This window comes from Gracilinanus agilis, chromosome 3 (genome assembly GCF_016433145.1).
Source record: "Gracilinanus agilis isolate LMUSP501 chromosome 3, AgileGrace, whole genome shotgun sequence".
In the NCBI taxonomy this organism is placed as follows: Eukaryota; Metazoa; Chordata; class Mammalia; order Didelphimorphia; family Didelphidae; genus Gracilinanus; species Gracilinanus agilis.
The window spans coordinates 354207232-354229201 of NC_058132.1; the positions used below are offsets into that span (position 1 = coordinate 354207232).

Consider the following 21970-nt stretch of genomic DNA (forward strand, 5'->3'; position numbering starts at 1 on the left):
CTTCTCTCTACTCAAAGGTATCCCTCAGTACAGTCCATAGTCTTGGATTTTGAGGAGAGGAGGAGAGTAGGATAGTGTTCAAATAGAAAACTCCTATGGGGATGAGATGGGTGGGTATAGGTAAAGTGACATATGATTCAACAAAATGAATGGCTGAAGCCAAGATTCACTATTTTTGAAACCTTGTTGTAGAGGAAGAAAAGTCATTAAAGGTTGTCAAATTTCTTAGACCAGGCCCATCCTAAAAGAGGGCATCATTCATTTTCACGACTCCCCAGCAACAATGCCAGGAGTCAGTCTACCTCCAGCTCAACATCGCTGTGGGGGGAGACAGAGCAAGAACACTATACCTTGCGATGTTTCACCAGGTAGTAGAGTATCGGGGCTCTGCTGCCACCATCATGCCGAGGCCTCCACACCAGTTCATAGTAGTCTGTCTTGGATGTCCTGGGAGAGCTAAGGATGATGGGGGCCTCCGCTGGAGAGACTTGCCCTTTTGCAGTTGTGCATTGGAGGGAGGCAGGCAGGGCTGTTGGCCTAGGTCTCAGAAGCAGAGCTCGATCCCGAAGTGTCTTGTCAGGGCTGCTAGGCCTGGAAGAAGGTGTGGGAGACTGAGCTGATCCCAATTTGGCCTCTCGCCATGGTTTCAGGGTTGTTCCTAAAGACAAAACAGGAAAGTATACCTAAGGAAGAGCCATTTTAAATGCCACGACTCATCTGAGATTGTTAGAACCTGCCTTTACTGGACATATTTGAGAAAAGGAAAAAGAGTCAAACTAGGAGATTTGAGAAGTAAGATTTTGAGACCATGATATAAAAAATGGAAATCATAATGAATATATTTGTTTTTGTTCAGTCATGTCTGACTTTTTCTGATCCCATAGACTATAGCAGGTCAAGTCTTTCTATCCCCCACTATTTTCAAGAGTCTGTCCAAGTTCATGTTCATTGCTTCCATAACTTATCTATCCATTCTCATCTTCTGCATTCTCTTTTCCTTTTGCCTTCGTCTTTCCCCAAATCAGGGTCTTTTCCAATGGGGTCTGCCTATTCAGCGTGTGGCATTCCTGCCTTTCTAGAGTATATAACTTTTAAAACTCTATATCAAAGGACCTAGGGTCAAAACCCATCTCTGCTATTCAGTATTGATGTGGTCTTGATCCTCTCTGAGACACAGTTTCTTCATCTGTGAAATAAGGAGCTTGGAGTAGATATACAGGTCCCTTCCAGCTTCACCTCTATGATCCCTCTCCTCATGAAACATGCAACCTAGTCAGCTTTTCTAACGTCCAGGGCTAACTGGGTTTAAATAAGACAGGACTATGACAGGCTCACAAATGTTTTTCCTATTCCCCTGAGGTAAGAAGTTGGAAAGGGTGTAGGCTGTGAGAACCTGAGAGTCCCTGGAGGACAAGAGGGAATCAGAAATCAGATGAAAATAGATGGGAGTGAGCCACATAACACTTTCCTCATGAAGCCTTCCCCCCTTACCCTGACCAGCACTAATCTCATTCCTTCCTTATGCCATTCATAGTAATTATTATCTGTAAAATACTTTTTTCAACACTTGATGTTTATATTCAGCTCAATAGTCCATTAAATGCTGTCTTATATTTGTTTCTCTCTTTTGATTTTTTTCCTTCCTTCCTTCCTTCCTTCCTTCGTTTCTTCCTACCTACCTTCCTTCCTCATAAACCCTTACTTTTTATCTTAGTATCAACCCTAAGACAGCAGGGCAAGGGCTATGCAAATGGGGTTAAGAGACTTTTCCAGGATCACACAGATAAGAAATGTCTGGGACCAGATTTGCATCTTCCCAACTCCAGGCCTGGAGCTATATCCACTAAGCCACCTAGCTGACCCTCATATTAGTTTCTAATTATCATTATATACTCTCCAATTAGTGTTGAATCATCATGCACATAAGTCTTCTCTTTATAGCAAGAACTTAAAATCTCCTCAGAGATAGAACATTCTTATAATTAGCACTCAATTAATACTTGTTTAATTGAATTAAACTGAGTAGAGTTGACTATCTTCTTTGCTCTAGAGCAGCATTGGTGAAGTATTGGCATGTGTGCCCAGCCGGCACTCAGGGAGCTGCTCTGTTCCCCCTCTTCCCAGAGCCTGAGGGCATTTTTGCATGCTCTCCCCTCTGTCCAGCCACCCAAAGCAAGCACTTCCTCCCTCCATTCTCTGGGGTAATGTAGGAGGCTCACAGGCAGCTTGAAATTGCAGTTTAGGCACCTAACCTTGAAAACCTTCGCCAACGCTGCTCTAGAGAGTTATGGATAAACAATGAATAAAATATAGGTGCAAATGTTGTAAATAAAAAAGAGATGGCATGTTTTGGACCAACTCACCAGGCCGGGCTGTCTTCAGCTGTGCCATGGCCTGGGCACTTCCAACTTCATTTTCTGCCATGCACTGGTACACCCCTTCATCTTCGGGACCCACACTCACCACCCGTAGGGCCTTACGGGAGAGCCGCAGACGCTGGCTAGAGGCAAGGGGCACAGCATTCCGCAGCCAGTACACAGAGGGCTGAGGGTTCCCCCGTACTTCACAGGTAAATTTAGCACTCTGGCCCCATGGGATGATCTGCTGAGATAGTTCCATGGTGACCTCAGGGGGCTCTTCATGTGGGAGGAAAAAAAGGGAAGTTACAATGGTTTCAAGGGGAAGAAATCAGCCATCTCTCCCTTGAGCCCTAAAGTGAGTTGCATTAGAAAATGTATAGGAAGCAGGAACTTTGGAGAACTTCAGGAATGCAACCTCACAGAACATGTGTTATACTCAAACTGGTTCTATCAAAACAGTCATTGCAGTCCCCACTCTACTAATCGCTCATTGTAGGTCCTGAGTACTTGATAACATGAGTCTAATTTTGCTCATCTGTTGTTATTGAGTCAGTTTGTCAGATCCTGTGACCCCATTTGGGGTTTTCTCAGCAAAGATACTGGAGTGATTTGCATTTCCTTCTCTGGCTCATTTGACTGATGAGGAAACTGAGGCCAACGGGGGTAAGTGATTTGCCCAAGGTCACAAAGCTACTAAGTGGCTGAAGTTGTCTTTGAACTCAAGAAAATGAATCTTCCCAATTCCAAATCCAATGCTCTACCCACTACACTTCCTAGCTGTCCCTTGCTTTCCTGGAGACAGGGAATAATAATACAAGGAAGGGAAAAGAGAAGGATGAAATATTCAAGTGGTACTCACCAAATACCTGGACATTGTAGAGTATGACAGCTGCTCCTGGCTCCCCAACCCCATTGTCTGCCATGCATCTGTAGCTTCCAGAATCCTCCTCACTGGTGGTGTCGATTAGAAGGTTGCTGAGCAGGAAGCGGGTTTTGTTGTAGCCCACAATACTGGAGCCATCCTTAGCCCAGGTGACCCTTGGAGGTGGGATTCCACTAGCCACACATTCAAGGATAAGGCTCTGACCTTTAGTCACAATGATGGTCTGAGCTTCTGGGGGGTAAATTATCCGAGCAGCTTCAGCAGTAGATCCTGGGAGGATAGAGAAGAGAAAAACAGAAGTCAAAAATCTGTAACCTGCTATATTCCAAAAGACATAGATACTAAGTCAACAATGTAGTCTTGTTATGACCCAAGAGAGCCAATATTCAAGAAGATCCCCATGGAAACTGACAAAACTCTGCACCTGAATGAATTGCGACTATTCCCTGGGAAATTAGGGGTCAGTCCTACGCTCCCATTCCCTTGAATTCATGGGAGTATGTCATTATTGCCCTCATAGAGCACATGATTTTTTTAAAAAAACCTTTACCTTCCATCTTAGAAATAGTACTCTGTATTGGTTCTAAGGCAGAAGAGTGGTAAGGGTTAGGCAATGGGGATTAAGTGACTTGCCCAGGGTCACACAACTAGGAAATAACTGAGACCAGATTTGAACCCAGGACCTCCCATTTCTAGGTCTGGTGCCTGATCCATTGAGCTACCTAGATGCCCCCAATGGAGGATATAATTTAATAAGTTCTTTATCAGAGGGGGTTCAAAATCCAACTCTGCTCATTACTGCTACTGTGACCTCAGAAGAACCATTTAACTTTTGCCACACCTCATTTTCTTCATCTGTGAAATGAAGATGTTGGGTCAGGTAATATATGGAAATCAGGCTTTTTTTGTGTCACGGACTCCTCTGACAGTCTGGCGAAATCTAGGGAGCCTTTTACAAAATAATATTTTTAAAAATGAATAAAATAAAATACAATGTAAACCAATTTTATTCCTCATTAGCTGCTCTGCTTGGTTCTGACTCCAGGAACATCATCACCCTCTCTACCATCCATCACCAGACAGCTGATCATCTTTGAGAACACATTAGCTTTGGCCCTTAATAGTTCCTCAGTATTCTCTGTGTCTTCTCCCCTATTATTGGAGGGTGGAGCAGAAAATTCCCAAACCTTCCCTTTATAGATGTTCAAAATTTCCAGCCAACAGACTATAATCTCCTTAAGGGCACGGGTTATCTTTCTTTTTTTAATTTGTATCCCCAGCACTCAGACCAATGCCTGGCTCATAGAAAGTACTCAATTAATTTGTACTGACTATTATCTACTGACTACAGTTATCGAGAATGTTTAAAAAAAAAATCAAGTTCACAGACCCTGGGTTAAGAACACCTAATAAGTAAGTACCTTCCAGCTTTATCTCTGTGATCCTATGATCTTTGTTCTTAAAGAACATGTATAGTAAGGTTTTTTAAAAATATCTAATGCTAACCAGGAGAAATTAGGACAGAGACTAAGGAATATAACAACATTATTAACTTTAAGTCATTTCTTTTACATAAATGTAGCAAAGAGGGGAAAAAATTGGAAACTTTTTATTCTGTGCCTCAATACATGGATATCGCTATTTTCTTTTTCTGAAAAAGTAACCCACAAATTCCTGGTAGTATGAAAGGAGATGCTCACTCCTTAAGACAGCCGTCAGGGTAGAGATGATGATATGTTTTAGGGAGAGAGTTAGTAATATAGCCTTTATCTGGAACAGATAAAGCATTGGTGTGGACGTGGGCAAGGAGAGAGAAAAAACCCTCTAGCCTCTCAATCCTTGAACCACTGAGCCTACATGGCTTCCCGTGGCTCTCTGATAGTTTCCATCTTTTGCCTACTGATAAAAGAATAGCAGGCCACAGTGTAGAAAATGGAGACCCTGAGCTCTCAGCCTCCTTCTTCCCTTCCAAACTCTTCAAAAGGGGGAGCATTCCCCAGCCCCCCAGAAGAAATGAGTTCTCTTACGCCGCACACGAAGCCGATCACTGGAGACAGAAGTTTTCACTTCCTGAGTCACAGGGTTGTATGCAGCACACTTGTACATCCCTTCATCTTCCTGGCTGGCATTGACAATCTGGAGGTTTCCTGATGGCATGATCAGGTAGTTGTCTGTTGAAGAGACAAGAGACCTCAACTGATGAATTTTGCCTTGAGCAAGGCAAAGCATATTTCAATCTCTCTTTTGATCATAGGTCTTCTAGAATTGAAAAGGACTTTGGAGGCTATCTAGTCCAATACCCTCATTTGAGAAATAAGGAAACTAAGGCTCGGGAAGATTAAGTGACTTGAATAAATTACATGCAGAACTGCATTACATGTGGAACTTGAACCCACATCCTGTGACCCTAGCGTTCTCTCTATTAGATCACAATGCCCCTCTTTTTCCCCAATGTGTTCCAAAGAGGGGTAAAGGTAAAAAAGGCATAGAGAAAACTCAGTAATAGTATTAAATTTCCTGGAATGAATCATCTTAAAATGGAGTAGAGGAGCAAAAAATGTAGTCTAGTAAAAAGACCACTGGATTTTGACTCAGAAGCTCTGAGTTTGCATTTTGGCTCTCTGACTCTGTCATTTACTAGCCCTGTAAGTTAGTCATTTAGAATTTCTCTGAGACTTAGGTTTTTGCTTCCTATTGGCAAAAATATTTACCCTGCTCACTTCACAGGGTTGTAGCAAAAATGGAATGAGATAATGAAATGTGAAATCATTTTGTAAAACTGCAAGGGTAAAACACGATCCTTCCAGTGGTACCTGGGCCGGCACAAATGCCATTTCTTTCATGGGTCCTTCTCTGATCCCACCTGCCAAAATGATTTCTTCCTTCTATGTGCTTCTGTAGCACTCCGCTGGTACTGCTCCTACAAGGCTACCACAGACTCTATTTTGTATTACAACTATTTATCCGCAAGTATTATTTCTCCTTGCTAGAATGTAAACTCCTTATGGGTAGGGTCCAATTTAGTTTTGTAAACTTGCCAGCATATCATCTTATCTTTGTATCTTTGCCATCTCAGCAACTTATACAAAGCAAGCATTTAACGAACATTTGTTGGAAGAATGGGGGAAATCTAAGCTACCGTTCTTATGCCAGTTCAGTGAAACTCTTCCTTTTCATATTTTATTTTAATTTTTTCTAAACAAAAACACATTTATCCAAGGTGATAAGTAAAACAAAAATCAGAGAAAGTGTACATATCAAAACTCTTCCTTTTTAAAGGACCAAACATAGGAAGTCAATTCTTTGTGGTTTCTCTCTTTCTGGAACATGGTTATTGGACCCTGGGTTTGGTGTGGGAAGGGTTAATTACCCAGGAAGCAGATTCCTCCACTTCTTGACACTCCAACTGTTGCTGTGGCTTTCAGCAGCTCTCTGCAGGTGAGACACTGACTTGTCAGTTGTCTCTTTGTTTTGATTTTTTTCCCTGGGAGAGGGCTTTGTCCCTGCAGCTCCAGACAAGCCATGCCAGGAGACATGTGGGAGTGCAGAAACAGCCCCAGGTGTACTGGAGTTAACAGCAATTCAGTGAGGGGAATGGGGATCTCATAATTTTTCTGGGGCTGGAATAAGCTTTGGGGAGAGACCTGGCTGCCCAGCTTCCACTGGTGGCAAAAGAGAATTAAGATTTTTTCTCCCCTCATTCCCTGCGTTAGCCCACCCCATCCCCTTCTTTAAGTGGGGGGAAACACACACACACACACACACACACACACACACACACACACACACAACCCCTTGTTTTGTGTTAGAACTTGGGCATAAAGGCAACTAGGAATCTTGGTAATCTCTCCCAACAACTTTGCGTAGAACAGGCCATTTTAACAGATTGTTGTTCAGGCATTTTCCAATCATTTCTGACTCTTTGTGACTCCATTTGGGGTTTTCTTTAAAAAAAAATTTTTTTTCTAAAACTCTTACCTTCCATCTTGGAATCAATAGTCAGAAGAGCAGTAAGGGCTAGGGCAATGGGGATTAAGTGACTGCCCAGGGTCACACAGCTAAGAAGTGTCTGTGGCCAAATTTGAACCCAGGTCCCCTTATCACTATGATTGACTCTCAATCCATCTTGCTACCTAATTGTCCCCACCCCCATCTGTGGTTTTCTTGGTAAAGACACTAGAGTGGTTAGCCATTTCCTTCTCCAGCTCATTTTACCGAAGAGGAAATTGAAGCAAACAGGGTTAAGTGACTTGTCCAAGATCACACAGCTAATAAATATCTGAAGCTAGATTTGAACTCTGGTCTTTCTGTTCTATCTACTATACTATTGAGGTGCCCCATTTCACAGGCATGAAGACATCTATCTTGGCTTGTGGCAACCTTAAAAAATCTCCTTGACTGTCCAAACAAGTACTGTATCAACCAACAAGACTAAATGTGCCAACCAGTAAACTGGGTACACAAATGCAAATGTGAGACAATCTTTGCTCCCAATGATCTTATATCCTATTAGGAAGAGATAATATTTTCCCAGATAAGTATACATGGTTTGGGGGAGTGGTGGTTGAGGGGAGATTAACAAATCAGGAAAGGGTTCCTAAAAGAAGTGACCCTTAGAACTGGACCTTGCAAGGAAATTAGGGGCAGAGATAAAGAAGGGAGACCATTCTGGGCATGGGGGAGAGCCTATGTGGTTTGAAGAAGCCAGATCTGCTGCAGAGGGGAATAAAGTTTATATCACTAATACATGGATATATACTCCTTACTGTACTCTGTGGGTGGCACCCTCGATTGCCCCTGGAGACTGCTTCAGGTTTTGCTCTCTTCTAGATAGTCTTTAAGTCACACCATGGCACCATGCAAATTTGGGGTCAAAAGACCTTGGTTCCATTTCTAACTTCCTTTTTAATGGGGACCTTAGGCCAATTACTTATGCTCTCCAGCCCTTGGTTTTTCCATTTATAAAATGAATGGGTTGAATTAGATGATCTTTAAGGTTCCTTATAGCTCTATAATTTATAATCCTCAGTGATGGCTAGGAAGTAGCTAGGTGGCTCAGTGGATAGAGTTCTTGGCCTTGAGCCAGGAAGATGTGAGTTCAAATATGGCCTCAGACATTTTCTAGTTGTGTAACCCTGGGCAAGTCTCTTTGATTGCAGGACAAAAGGATCCACTGGAGAAAGAAATGGCAAACCACTGCAATATCCTTGCCAAGAAAACCCTATGTTTAGCTATGGTTCGTGGAGTCACGAAGAGTCAGGAACAACTGAACAATACTTAGCTATGTGGCGGATGGGAAGGTGTGGATGTTGGGGAAGGAGAAATGTTAATATTATTATTAGAAAGCTGGTGATCCCCACTAAATTGGCAAGGATGGTTGAAAAAAACAGAAAGATAAAATGAGAGAGGCTATGAAAAGACAGTTACATTGATGCAAATGAGAACTGTTCCAACTTTTCTTAAAAAGAATTTGAAATTTTGTGAGAAAAATGCTAAAGCCATTCATACCCTATCATCCAGTGATCCCATAATTAGATCCATAAAACCTCAAGGAGGTTAATATGGGGAAAGAGGAATAAGGATTTATATAGCACCTACTAAATAGGGGTGGATAGGTGGTGCAGTCAGTAGAGTGCTGTTCCTGGAGTCAGGAAGACCTGACCAGAGTTCAAATCTGACCTCCAACACTAGCTACATGACCCTGGGCAAGTCATTTAACCCTGTTTGTTTCAGTTTTCTCTTCTGTGAATTGGCCTGGAGAAGCAAACTAGTGCAGTATCTTTGCTAAGAAAACCTCAAATGGGGTCCTGAAGAATATAACTGAAACACAACAGTATCTACTATATATCAGGCACTGTAATTACTTTACAATCATTATCTCATTTGATTCTTACAATAACCTTGTGAGGTAGGTTCTAGATTTAGTCTCTTTTTACATTTGAAGAAACCGAAGCAAATAGGATTAAGTGACTTACCCAGGGTCATGTAACTAGGAAGTGTCAGGGGACAGATTTGAACTCGGAAAGATAAGCCAGTGTTCTGTCTACTACTCTACTTGTGTACTTCTAAGGTTAATGTAGAAAGAAAGAAACGTCATATCACAAAAGCTTCATAGCAGGGGCAGAAGATGGCTCAGAGAACAGAATGTTAGGCACGGATATAAGGGGCCCTAGGTTCAAATCTAGCCTCAGACACTTCCTAACTGTGTGACCCTGGGCAACTCACTTAGACTCAATTGCCAGTCTTCCACTTTGGAACCAATACTTAGTTTTGAGAAAGGGTAAGGATTTAAAAAAAAGGAAAAAGATTCCCAACAGCCTTCAAGAAGCTGTTTTTGTTCTTTCTTTGTATCCTGAGTGCTTTGCATAGTTCCTGGCACAGAGTAAACACTTAATAAATGCTTATTGATTGATTGATGGTAAAAAACTGGAAACAAAATGGGTATGCATTGATTGGGTAATTGCTGAACAAACTGGTATATAAGTATAATGGAAAAGTATTGCACCATAAGAAACGAGTTGAGAGATTGATGGAAATCTGGAAAGAGTTGCATAAAGTGATACAAAGAAAAGAAAGCAGAAACAAGAGAATGTTATTCACAAGGACTATGATAACGTCATGGATGACATTTTAGGGCAGTAGAACTCCACTGAACTCCAATGAACAAAACGATAAGGAAACACATCTTCCTCTTAGTCAAAAAAAGGGGGGTTATGGGTATGGGACTTGGTGGATGTTGCTATAAGTGGTCACTCTGTCAGAAGGCTTTGTTTAAGTGTTTTTCTTCATTACAAGGAAGATACATTCTACGGTATATGTGTATGTGTTTGTGTGTTGGAGGGTGTTTTGCATCACTTTATACAAAACTTTCTATATTCCTGAGAATCCCTCATATTTGCTGATCCTGTGCAATAATATTCCATTACATCCATATACCACAATTTATTCAACCATTACTCAATCGATACACACCCATTTCGTTGCCATTTAAAAATGATCAATCAGCAATGACCATGATGTAGAAAACAAAAGGAAAGCAATAAAGCTCTTAAAAAGAAAATAAAGGAAATGATCATGAAGTTCTAGCAGCTATGGGATAACAAAATTGACTTCAGTCTTTTGTGTCCTGAGGAAAAAGTCCCATATTTATCAGGCATCAGAGAATCTGGGTTTGAATGTTGACTCTGCTTTTTTACTTCTGAAATAAGTCACTTCAGGTCTCAGTTTCCTCATCTCTTAAAAAAGGTAGGGAGAAGCAGTGGGACTGAACAACAGTGTCTATTACATGCCAGACTCTTGACTAAGTACTTATAATTATTATCTCATTTGATTCTTACAACAACCCTGTGAGACAACTAGATATAGTTTTATGTCTTACAATCCTATGCAGAAGTTAGATTCACTTCCAAGTAATAGTCTCTAAATCATGAATGGTAGCTGGATTAGTGGGGATGGGGGTGGTAGGGGAAGAGGAGACAGAACAATCTGGGAAGTAAAACATATTTTCCTGGTTGGAAGGTCTGACATGAATGGAGAAAATTCACAAAAAATAACCCAAATCCATTAGTGAAAGGGCCAAGGAGGATCACATGGCAAAAATATAGAGTTATTATTCAGAACACCCAAATGGCTGACATTGTCTTTGGGAAAATGTTTAGAAAAGTAGGCAAACTCAAGTTCTCTAGGTCAATCAAGGGGTGGAGTTTTCAATTAAGTTCAATGTAATTTGACAAATTCTCACTGAGCACCTACAATATGCCAAGCACTAAGGATTAACATTTGAAAACAATATTCCCTGTCCTATGAGGTATACAACATGGAAGCAGCTAAGTAAATAGTCTGAGAGAAGACACTATAAAGGTCAAGAACTTCCTGGAGGAAATGAAATCTGAGTTATGTCCTGAACATAAGCTCAGGATTCAAAGTGGTAGACTTGAAGCATAAGGGGATAATAACACAGAGATACTGAATTTGGCTAGACTATAGTGTGCATGAGAGGGAATAAGCATTAATAAGCCTAAAAAGCAAAGCCAGAATGAGGACTGAAGTTTGTCTTTTATTCTCAAGACAAGAGAAGGCCAGCACAGATTCTTGGGAAGTAAGGTAGGTGAAGTGGATAGAGCACTGAGCCTGGAGTCAAGGAAGATTCTTCTTCCTGAGTTCAAATCTGGCATGACACTTATTAGCTGTGTGACCCTGGCCAAGTCACTTAACCCTGTTTTCTTAATTCCTCATCTGTGAAATGAGCTGGAGAAGGAAATGGCAAACCACTCCAGCATCTCTGCCAAGAAAACCCTAAATAGGGTCACAAAGAGTCAGACACTGAAAAATGGCTAAACAATAACAAAAAGATTCTTGAGCACAAGATTGACATCATCACATCTGAGTGTCAAGAAAATAATTTAGGCAGTTATGAGAATATGAACTAGATATCAGAGAGATTGGAACCACTGAATTAAATAAATGCCATCAGCATATTATAGAGACACTCAAATTCACTGTGGAGATTTGGGTGAGGAGGAAATCGTTAAGTGTTTTAGGGATTTGGATAAATCTAGCAGAAAAGCAGTACTGAGATCACTATTAAGGACCTTAAGATAAAGAGCAGCAAGGTGATGGAATACTATTGTGCTAAAAGGAATAATAAACTGGAGGAATTCCATGTGAACTGGAAAGACCTCCAGGAATTGATGCAGAGTGAAAGGAGCAGAGCCTGAAGAACATTGTACACAGAGACTGATACACTGTGGTAAAATCGAATGTAATGGACTTCTGTACCAGCAGAAAGCAATGACACAGACAGCTCTGAGGGATTTATGGTAAAGAAAGCTACGCACATTCAGAGGAAGGACTGCAGGAGTGGAAACACAGGAGAAAAACAACTGCTTGAACACATGGGTTGAGGCAGACATGATTGGGGATGTAGACTTGAAACTACCACACCAGTGCAACTATCAACAATTTGGAAATAGGTCTTGATTGATGACACATGTTAAAACCAGTGGAAATACACATTGGCTATGGGAGGGGGGGGAGGAGGTCGGGTGATGAAGGGGAAAGTAAGAACATGAATCATGTAATCATGTTAACTTTTCTAAAAAATAAAAATTATTAAAAAAAAAAAAGATAAAGAGCAGCAAGACCACAGGGAAGGTTGGCTGCTTACAGCCCAGCCACTCTCCCTATTACTTACCTCTAGAGGCTTCCAGCCATTCTTGTTTGACACTGTAGCGAACCTGGGCTTTTGGATGACTTTCTGGAAGGTCACAGGCAATGACAGCTGTATTCCCTTCATCCACCTCAATAATATGCTGGCCATCAAACTTGAAGTCCTGGAGATCTATAAAAAATAAGGGAAAGTATGGGGTTGGGTTTTTTTGGAAAATGTAGACATTCGAGAAACTAAAAAAAAAAAGAAAAAAGACCCCCCCACATCTTTAACTCTTGATGTATTTCAGCCGGATTTTAAAAATCAATTTATATCATACTTAGGACATATGGCAGGAAGTCTGGGTTTCAGGTTTGAAAATGTCATAATTTACTATCTCCAAAGTTTACAGGGCTATATGCATTGAACCTTATCATTTAAGGAAAACTCCCCTAAGTATAGTTAAATTTAGCCAATGGGGAGTACAGGGAGAGGCTAAGAAGGGAGTAAATCAGGAGGCTGACACCTATACTAGATATCTGCCTTTTCCATTATATAGATCAGAAAGGAAGGAAGTAGCTTTTTTTTTTTAACCCTTATCCAAAACAATCTTCTTAACCATTTTGGAAATTGTCTGTTTTCCAAAGCACACATTGCCATATGGATTAGATAAACCCATAGAGTTTAAATAAAAAACAAAATTAAGAATAGGATGAATTTTCTCTCTTCTTTAGGCTAGCCTGGAACATATTTCTTAGGCTTTCTTCCCAGGCCTCAATAGAGAAAGCTATCAGACCTGAGATTCTGCTCAAGTTACAACTAGGATAGTAGTCCAGTTATTATTATAATTGCAATACCAACAATGTAATAATAGCTCAAATTTATATGGCACTTTATACTTTGCAAAACCTGTTGCTTATATTATCTCATTTGATCTTTATAAAAATCCCGGGAGATAAGCATGGGAAATAGTATCATCTCCTTTTTATAAATGAGAAAATTAAGGCTCAAAGGCTCAATGTTAAGTCGCTTTCCCTCTCTGTCCTTCCTTTCTTCCTAATGGATTACACCATTAGGAATCTATAGAGCTGGCAACTAAACCTACCTTCTACCTTTCTATCATTAAGTTCCCTGATCCAGGGCTTTCCCCATCATACAAGGGCTACATATGAAATGTCCTCAAAGTCTCGACACATGCGAATAGTGTAATCAGCATGAATGAACCCTCTCCTAGGAGAGATGGAAAAATTGCTGATGTTCTCTGAGGTATTGGGGATGGGTGAGCTGTGAGAGAGGAGAGGCCAGTGTCTATTACTCTCATTTTAGGTAAATGAAGTTTATAAGTACCTGTCTAGCCGGTTCTCACTAGGCTGAATAAAGGAGAGGTCAATCTTTTAAGCATGAGAGAGAAGGGGGCTCATCTGGACGAAAGTGGCCACATTGTAAAAACATCTCTTGAAAGACTATGGAGTGGAAAGTTGGGAAGTGGAGGAGCAAATCTTTAAAATAAAATGAGTAACATATGAATCTCTTGTGCAATCTTTTGTCACCTTTTAAAAAAGATGAAGCTGAGGCGTAAAGAGACTTCACCTGCCCTTCCTTGAGGGAATCCCATATTTACACATGTATATATATATGAATATATACATATATATGAATATATTATATACAATAATATAAGGGACACACATGCATGCACACACATGGGCATACACGGTCTGTTTTCTCATATGTAAAAACAGAAACTAACTCACAGTTTTTATGAGGACCAAATGAGATGACATGTCAAGTGTTCTGCAAACCTTACAGTTTATAGTCTTCTTCCTCTGCTGTCTTCTTCCTCTTTCCCCCCTTTCTCCTTTGCCTCCTCTCTCCCACATCCCCTGACAAAGATTTTGATGTCCTGAAGGTATTGATGCTGTTGCTATTTTTTTCAAACTGGAAATATCCTAGCCAGGTGCTGTCAATACCACATTCTTCTTAGCTCATAAGAAGTGATATCATCAGAGTTTATTGTGATATGACTACATGATAATACCTGCTCTTATTGTTTTTCCCCTCTAGCCCTAGAGAAGGCCATAGGCAGGCATGAAGTCAGATTTCTCACTAAAGACCAGAGAGTAATTACCAAATTCAGGACCACAGGCACTACACCAAAGCAATGAGATCAGGGCCCTAAGATGTTTCAGGTGATTTCCCACTTAATGGGAATGTCATAACCTAAAGACTATCATCCTTCCTGTTTAGAAAAGTAAAACATTTTGGTTTCTGAATTCCAGTCTTTGTCCCAAGCACACTTTACAGTGTGAATTGTTACTTGACGACCTCTAAAGTCCTCATAGGTTCTGTGGTGCTTGGTATATAGTAGGTACATAATACGTTTCCCAATTGATTGAATAGTGTGTTCTGTCCACCTTTGGATAAATGTGGCTGCTATTGTTGTTCAGTCATTTTCAGTTGCGTCTGATGTTTTTTGACCCAGTGTAATAATAGTTTAATAGATGCTTGTTGGTTGACTGACAGCATTGTACTGCATAATAATAATAGCATTTGTATAGTGCTTTAAGACTTGCCAGGCACTTCACAAATATTATCTCATTTTATGACAAGCTATGGAAGTGCTGTTATTATCTTCATTTCATAGATGAGGAAATTGAAACAAATAGAGATTATGACTTGCTCAGTGTCACAGAGCTAGTGATTGTTGTAGGCTAGATTTGAACTCAGGTGGATCTAATGTTCCATCCTTCTAGGCTGTCTAGCTCCTTAATAAATGCTGAACTGTGAAACTGAGTTTCTATCACCCAGCAACCCTCAGTGATTCATGCTAATGCTGTCAACATTCCATCTTTCAAATATTCTCTCTTAGTAATATAGTAATCCTTGGTGTTTTGTTGTCCTTTAACTTTTTTTATGTATTTATGTCTTGTTTTCCCCAAGAGATGGTAAGCTTCTAAAAGGTATATCCCATTACATCTAGCATAGTGTTAAGTATGACATCTGCCCTCAGTAAATACTTGCTCAATGAATTTAACAATAATGTTTGAGAACTTCTCATCCTGGGAAAATGAGAGGGTCTTTCTTAGAGATGAGGAACCATGCTCAAAGTATTCTAGTGAAATATCCGGAACTTTGTTTTTTCAAAGCAAATACATTTTTTTTTGGTAGAGGTATTAATCCTTCTTCAGGATGGTGCAAGTGGTACATGCCAAGATGGGAGGCTCCAAACAAAGCAAGTTTTGAATTATTGAAGCTTTATGGGCACCTAAAACATTCCTTAATGGCTGAGAGGTACTTTCTTTCATGGTCTGATAAATCCAACAACACCCCACCAGAATTGTGTGTGCACCCACACACACACACAGACTGTTCCAAAAAAATTTGCTTGGAGCTAAAATAAATACAAACTCAGCAGATCATTCTGTGAGGGAAAGATGAGCAACCTAAATGAGTTTGGCACCAGTGTCATCCACACCTTAACAACAATGTGTTTTTTCCTGACACATTGCACTTGAAGGCTTTCCTGAGGCATGAAGAACCATTTGACCATGCAAATTCTGGTAGAGGGGATCATGCAACAGATCACACAACCTGGGCTTCCCTAGAGCCCTAACAAGAGAAAAAACTCCAATCACTTCTTTCTAGAGTCTACCTCCACTACTTTGGTATTATTCAGAATAATGCAGAATCTGTCCATTCAGATGGAAATGTATTAAGTTGCACTCTTTACCTTACCAAAAAAAAAAAGGAAAGAAAAGAAAAATCATCTTTTCTGTTCTGGTGCCAATATGTCCATGACAGACAGGGCAGGTGAGGCAGAAGGATACTATAACTTGGTTTTCAACTGTCCTCATGTGCCACCTGGCAGTGTAGCCTTTCAGGCTAAAAAAAAAAATCACCAACACAATAGTCACTTCCCTGAGGGAAAAAAAGGGTCTAATTTGGCTGCCTAAGATAAAATGTAAAGTCTCTAAATGATAAAAGACAGAGTAGTAAAGTGATTATCAGTGTACCTAAATTAAATACCCTCCTCCTGCTTTTCTAGTGTTACAAGGAGAAAAGGCAAATGGAGAGGGGACAGGGAAGTTCCTGGGAATACATGACTGTCTAATCAGCTATAGGGCAGATGCAAATGAAGAAAGAAGATGAAGTTGGCAGCATATGAAGAAAACCAGGCTCTAGCCCAAAGTCTTTTGTTTGCTATGCTGTTTGACCAGTGTGGTCTCTGTCCTCACTTGGGCTACTATTTTGGGGAATAATGACCAAAGCAGAATGCTAGACAGAACGATGGATCAGATTTCATGGAAAAATCATCTAACATGACACCTGCCTTTGCCTGAGTGCTAGTACATTTGAGAAATCCATTAGAAGAATGTTTTTACAGCATCAATCTCTTTCCTTCCCTCTCCCTTCTGTCCTTTGTATCCTCCCTTTGTGCATTCTTCCAGCTCCATTTATTAACTAGTCCACATTAATCAAATGGTTACATGCCATCTTATGTTGGTTTTTCAATTCTTAACACATGACATGTATCACAGCAGTCTTTGGGGACCATCCCTTTCTCTGGTCTTTGTTGTGGTCACTTAATATTTACCAAGAACATACAGCATACTGGGCATCATATTTGGCACAGTTCCTACCCTCCAGGAGTTTACATTCCAAGGTAACATGACACATGTACAATTATAGCTGAACTCCCAATTTCACAGTGTGGGGTTATACTGATTCATGTGTACAAGTTTTATATAGCGCAATGAATGTTTCAATTTACATGGTGCCCTGGTTCACATTTATATAGTATGCTAGGCATGGGAAACCCATGGAAGGGTGCCAAAGTTGGCAGTGGGATGACTGTCAGTGCCACGTGGGTAGCTGCCACCATCAAGGCTATAGGCAAGACTACAAAGTGTATAGAGTTTTGCCTATGGCAGTATGGCTGAGTACCCAGAATGCTAGACTTGGAAACAGGAAGACCAGGGTTCAAATCCTGTCAGTGGCATTTACTAGCTAGGTCACTTAACTTCTATCCTTCAATTTTCCATGTATGAAACAATCTTTATGCTCCATTTCAGCTCAAAAGTAGATTAAACACTTAATTATGGGCATTAATTCTATGGAGATACATGATGTTAAAATATTCTTTAAAAAAAATCAAACAGTTATTAAGTCAAGAAGCACTAATTAAGCAACTACTAGGTTCCAGACATTGCATTAAATGATGGAGACAAAAAAGAGAATAAAAAATAAAGGTCCCTGCTCTCAAGGAGCTCTCAGTCCAAAGGGGAAGGCCACATGCAAATGAATATGTACAAATAAGATATATGCAGAATAAATTGGAGCTAGTGAATCTAAGTCATAAATTCAAATCCTCCAGTTTTCATGAATTTAATACTAGTTACTCAGCTCATTCACAGTCTCATTTTTGCTCTGCCATCTTTTCTTCTCCTTCTCCATCACTTTCATATATCATATGACATTGGCTGGGTTTTGTTTTTGTTTTTATTGGGAGGAGCTATCTTATCACTGAAGAAATAATGTGGGAGGTGGTTAAGTGGCACAGTGGAAACAGAGTGCCAGGCCTGGAGTTGGGAGGACCTGGTTTCAAATATGAACTCAGACACTTCCTAGCTATGTGTCCCCGGGGCAAGTCACTTGACCCCATTTGCCTAGTCTTTGTCCCTAAGCCTTAGAGTTGTTACTAAGACAGAAAGTAAGAATTTTGTTAAAAACAATGCAGCATAGTGGCTAGAGTGCTTGGTTTCAAAGAGTTGCCTCTGATACTTGCTAGATCTGGACTCTGAACCAATCATTTAGCTTTCAAGAGCTTCAGGTAACTGCTAAGGACTTATCTACAATGTCAGATCCCTTTTTGCTACTCAGGATTTGACTGTGTTGCACAAACATAGCAACAACTCACTTTTAAAGCAGAATTTCCTTTTCCCTTCCTGCCTCCCTTCATGCTTGCTGCCTCCTCTCCCAGAATTGTGAGTTAAAGTTCATTTCTAGATAAACAAATAACCAGTACCAGGAGTAAACCAGTACCATCATCTTAAAGCTGAAAAGCAACTAGCAGTGACTCCTTCTACATTAGCTCTTACTCCTCAAGATGACCGTGGTTCCCCACTTGCTCATCTTTCACTAATACTCTCATCTTCCCCCTACTACTTTTCCTCCCTGCTCCCAGGACTCTCGCACCTCATGTGGCATGCTTGTGCTTCTGCTTCTGGTCAGGTATGGATCAGATCCATCAAACTGTGGCATCCCCACAAGGGGTTTGTTTAGCAATGCTCTCTGGACCGGGAAGCAGCAACATTGCCCATGGCATGTTTCTCCATTGACTGATAGTTCTATAACTCCACCAACAGAGGCTTCAGGCATCAACATGTCTGTTCAGGGCTTTGCCAGGTTAGAAACCTTGGGAAGGCTTATTCTGGAGCTTTCCATTACTGGAAACATTGTTTTCATTTTCCTCCCAGTTCTTTACAATTCCCTTCTGCAGAAAGCCAGCTAAATCAGCTAAGCCTGTAGCACTCTAAATCAAGGCATATAGCATAACGTAATGAGAAATAGGGGTAGCTGGGGAGTGCAGTGGTTAGAGTGCCAGACCTGGAGTCCAGAAGACCTGAGTTTAAATCTGGGATCACACATAAGCTGTATGATCCTGGGCAAGCCCCTTAACCCTGTTTACCTCATCTCTAACATAATAAGCTAGAAGAAAGAAATGACAAATCACTCTAGTTCTTTGCTTAAAAAACCCCAAATGGAGTCATGAAGAGTCGGGTACTACTGAACCAACTGAACAATCACAACAGTGGGAAATCAACACGACTGGGATTCAGAAATAGAAATGAGGTCATCTGTCTCTAATTTTCTACTTGGTCATCTAAATGGTCATTCCACAAAATTCTTCATGCCTCAGTTTCCTGATCAATAACACTAAGTTCAACATAGCATGGTGAAGAAGTCATTGAGCTAGAAGGCAAGAAAACCTGGGTTCACATCTCACCTTAGATATTTACTAGCTGTGTACCCTGGGCAAATCACTTAATCCCTCCATTCCTCAGTTTCCCTATCTGTAAAAAGAAAAGATTTGAGAATTCCTGCCCTTTGATCCAGCCATACATTGCTGGGTTTGTACCCCAAAGAGATCATAGAGAAAAAGACATGTACAAAAATATTTATAGTTGCGCTCTTTGTGGTAGCAAAAAACTGGAAAATGAAGGTATGCCCGTCAATTGGGAAATGGCTGAACAAATTGTGGTATATGCTGGTGATGGAATCTATTGTGCTCAAAGGAATAATGAACTGGAGGAATTCTGTGTGAACTGGAAAAACCTCCAGGAATTGATGCAGAGTGAAAGGAGCAGAGCCAGAAGAACATTGTACACAGAGACTGATAAACTGTGGTAAAATCGAATGTAATGGACTTCTGTACCAGCAGCAATGCAATGACTCAGGACAATTCTGAAGGATTTATAGAAAAGAACACTACCCATATTCAGAGGAAGAACTGCAGGAGTGGAAACACAGAAGAAAAACAACTGCTTGAACACATAGGTTGATGCGGACACGATTTGGGATATAGACTCTTAATGACCACCCTAGAACAATTGTCAATAATATGGAAATGGGTCTTGATCGATGACACAGGAAGAAACCAGTGGAAATGTGCGTTGGCTACTGGGGGGGTGTGGGGATTTGGGGGGAGAGAGAGCAAGAACATGAATCATGTAACCATGGAAAAAAATTTTTAAATAAAATAAAATAAACCTAACAACATAAAAAAAAAAAAGCAAAGATTGGGCTATATGATCCCATGAATAATGATGTCCATGTAAAAGTATTATTAGGAAATGATTAGGTTAGGTGAAAACATAGCAACAATAACTCTGATGATTGATACTGAGAAACTATAACATCACATAAAGTGGAAAAAAGGCTTGAATTTAAAGCCACCTAGATTTTTCTTTTTGTGGGCTAGGGCACTATTTTGGAAATTTCAGGAAGTTCACTTCTTAGTATAATGGTAGACAGAACATGAATTTGGGGTCTAGAAGACCTGTGTTCAAATCCTTTCTCCAACATCTTGCTGTTAAGGGACCTCGGCAAGTATGCCTCAGTTTCTCCATCTGTAAAAAGAAAGTTGAACTTGATGGCCTCTAAGGTCCTTTCTAATTCTATGATCTAAATTCTAAATCTGAATCTAGCTCTAAATCTATGATCCTATGGAGCGCTATTACCATTATTTGTAGCCAAACAATAGGGCAGAACCGAAAGACATTCTATACATCACAGCTTTCAAACTGTGTGGAAACTCTTTTCTCTTGTATAGTCTACAATTTAGTAAAAAGTTGCCTGGAGCTCAGACGTTTTAAGTAACTTTCCCAAGATCACATAGCTGTGATATGAGATTTGAACTCAGGTCTTCCTAACTGCAAATCCAGCCTTCCCTCTATTAACCTGGACTGCCTCTTTAAATAGCTTCCCAAAAGCCAAAGAAATCACCATTCAGTAAAACCAAGATGGTCATGTGTGGACACCATAACTGTGTCAGGTCAGAATGGATCAGCAGAGATGCTCAGAAAACAAGACTAGGAGCAGGTGGTTATGCTTTGCCCCTGTGCAGATCCAGAGGACTGATCTCAGAAGGGTTTTCTAACCAGCTCTGTTGCTACCAAGACAATGTTAACTGCAAAGCTCTCTCCCTGACAGCCATGGAAATGTGTCATATCTTGTCAAATTTTCTGATTAAGTCAAGGCTTCCTTGCTAATTTGCTTGTTTTCCCAAATTCAAAAAGAAAAGTCTTGTCAAACCGACATAAAGTTTCCTAGACAGCTCTCTATACTGTGCTAAGATGCATCTTGAGACAGCTAAATGGCAAACTAGATCCTGTGTGATCTTGGACAAGCCACTTAATCACTGTAGTCCTCAGTTTCCTCATCTATAAAATGGAGACAATAAGAGCACCTACCACCCAGGATTACAGAGAGGAAAAAATGGTGAAAGGATAGTATTTGTAAAGTGCTCCACAAACTTGAAAGCACATATAAATGTTAGCTATTACTTTATCTTGCACTTCGATCTGAACAGTGAAGGAATCTTGGGGATGAAAGAGAGAATAGAAAAGAACAAATGTTAAGAATTGAGAGACCAAGAAAGAAAAGAGAAGGTTTTACAAAGTCATAAAACGATTTGCAGGGAGGTGACTTGACATTTCAGGAATTTCTTGGCTTTCTTAAAGCAAAAATAATTTTTAAAAAGCATAGTAGAGAACTAAGATGTGATTAATCTTTTAAGACAAGTCAAGGACGAGAGCCATGTTTCCACTGGGTATTGAAGCCAAGTGAAGGTTAACTCTTAATGCAGAAGATGTCTGTAGAACATCTTGTTCATCCAACTCTTTGAGTGTTGCTATGAGGTGGGGTTGGTCAGCAGGATGGAGAGTTTCTTTTGGATTTGATCAAGGAATGAAATGACTGGAAAAAATATACTACAGAGAAAAAAGAGATGAAAAAATGTTTTTCTTGCCTGAAACCCACATAATGCATGTTTCACTGATCAACCAAATATAAGCTATA

The 21970-nt window shown here is 40.3% G+C and overlaps 1 protein-coding gene across 1 annotated transcript in view; it reads right to left on the reverse strand.

The window, feature by feature from the left end:
* Nucleotides 1–344: 344 nt before the first annotated feature.
* Nucleotides 345–21970, reverse strand: part of LOC123239496 (brother of CDO-like) — a 32027-nt gene continuing 10401 nt past the window's right edge. The window contains exons 3-7 of the mRNA XM_044666776.1: nucleotides 12437–12583; nucleotides 5271–5414; nucleotides 3220–3513; nucleotides 2364–2636; nucleotides 345–658 (exon numbers count right to left, since the gene is read on the reverse strand). Coding sequence (XP_044522711.1) covers nucleotides 345–658; nucleotides 2364–2636; nucleotides 3220–3513; nucleotides 5271–5414; nucleotides 12437–12583 — 1172 coding nt within the window. The remainder of the gene's footprint in view (nucleotides 659–2363; nucleotides 2637–3219; nucleotides 3514–5270; nucleotides 5415–12436; nucleotides 12584–21970) is intronic.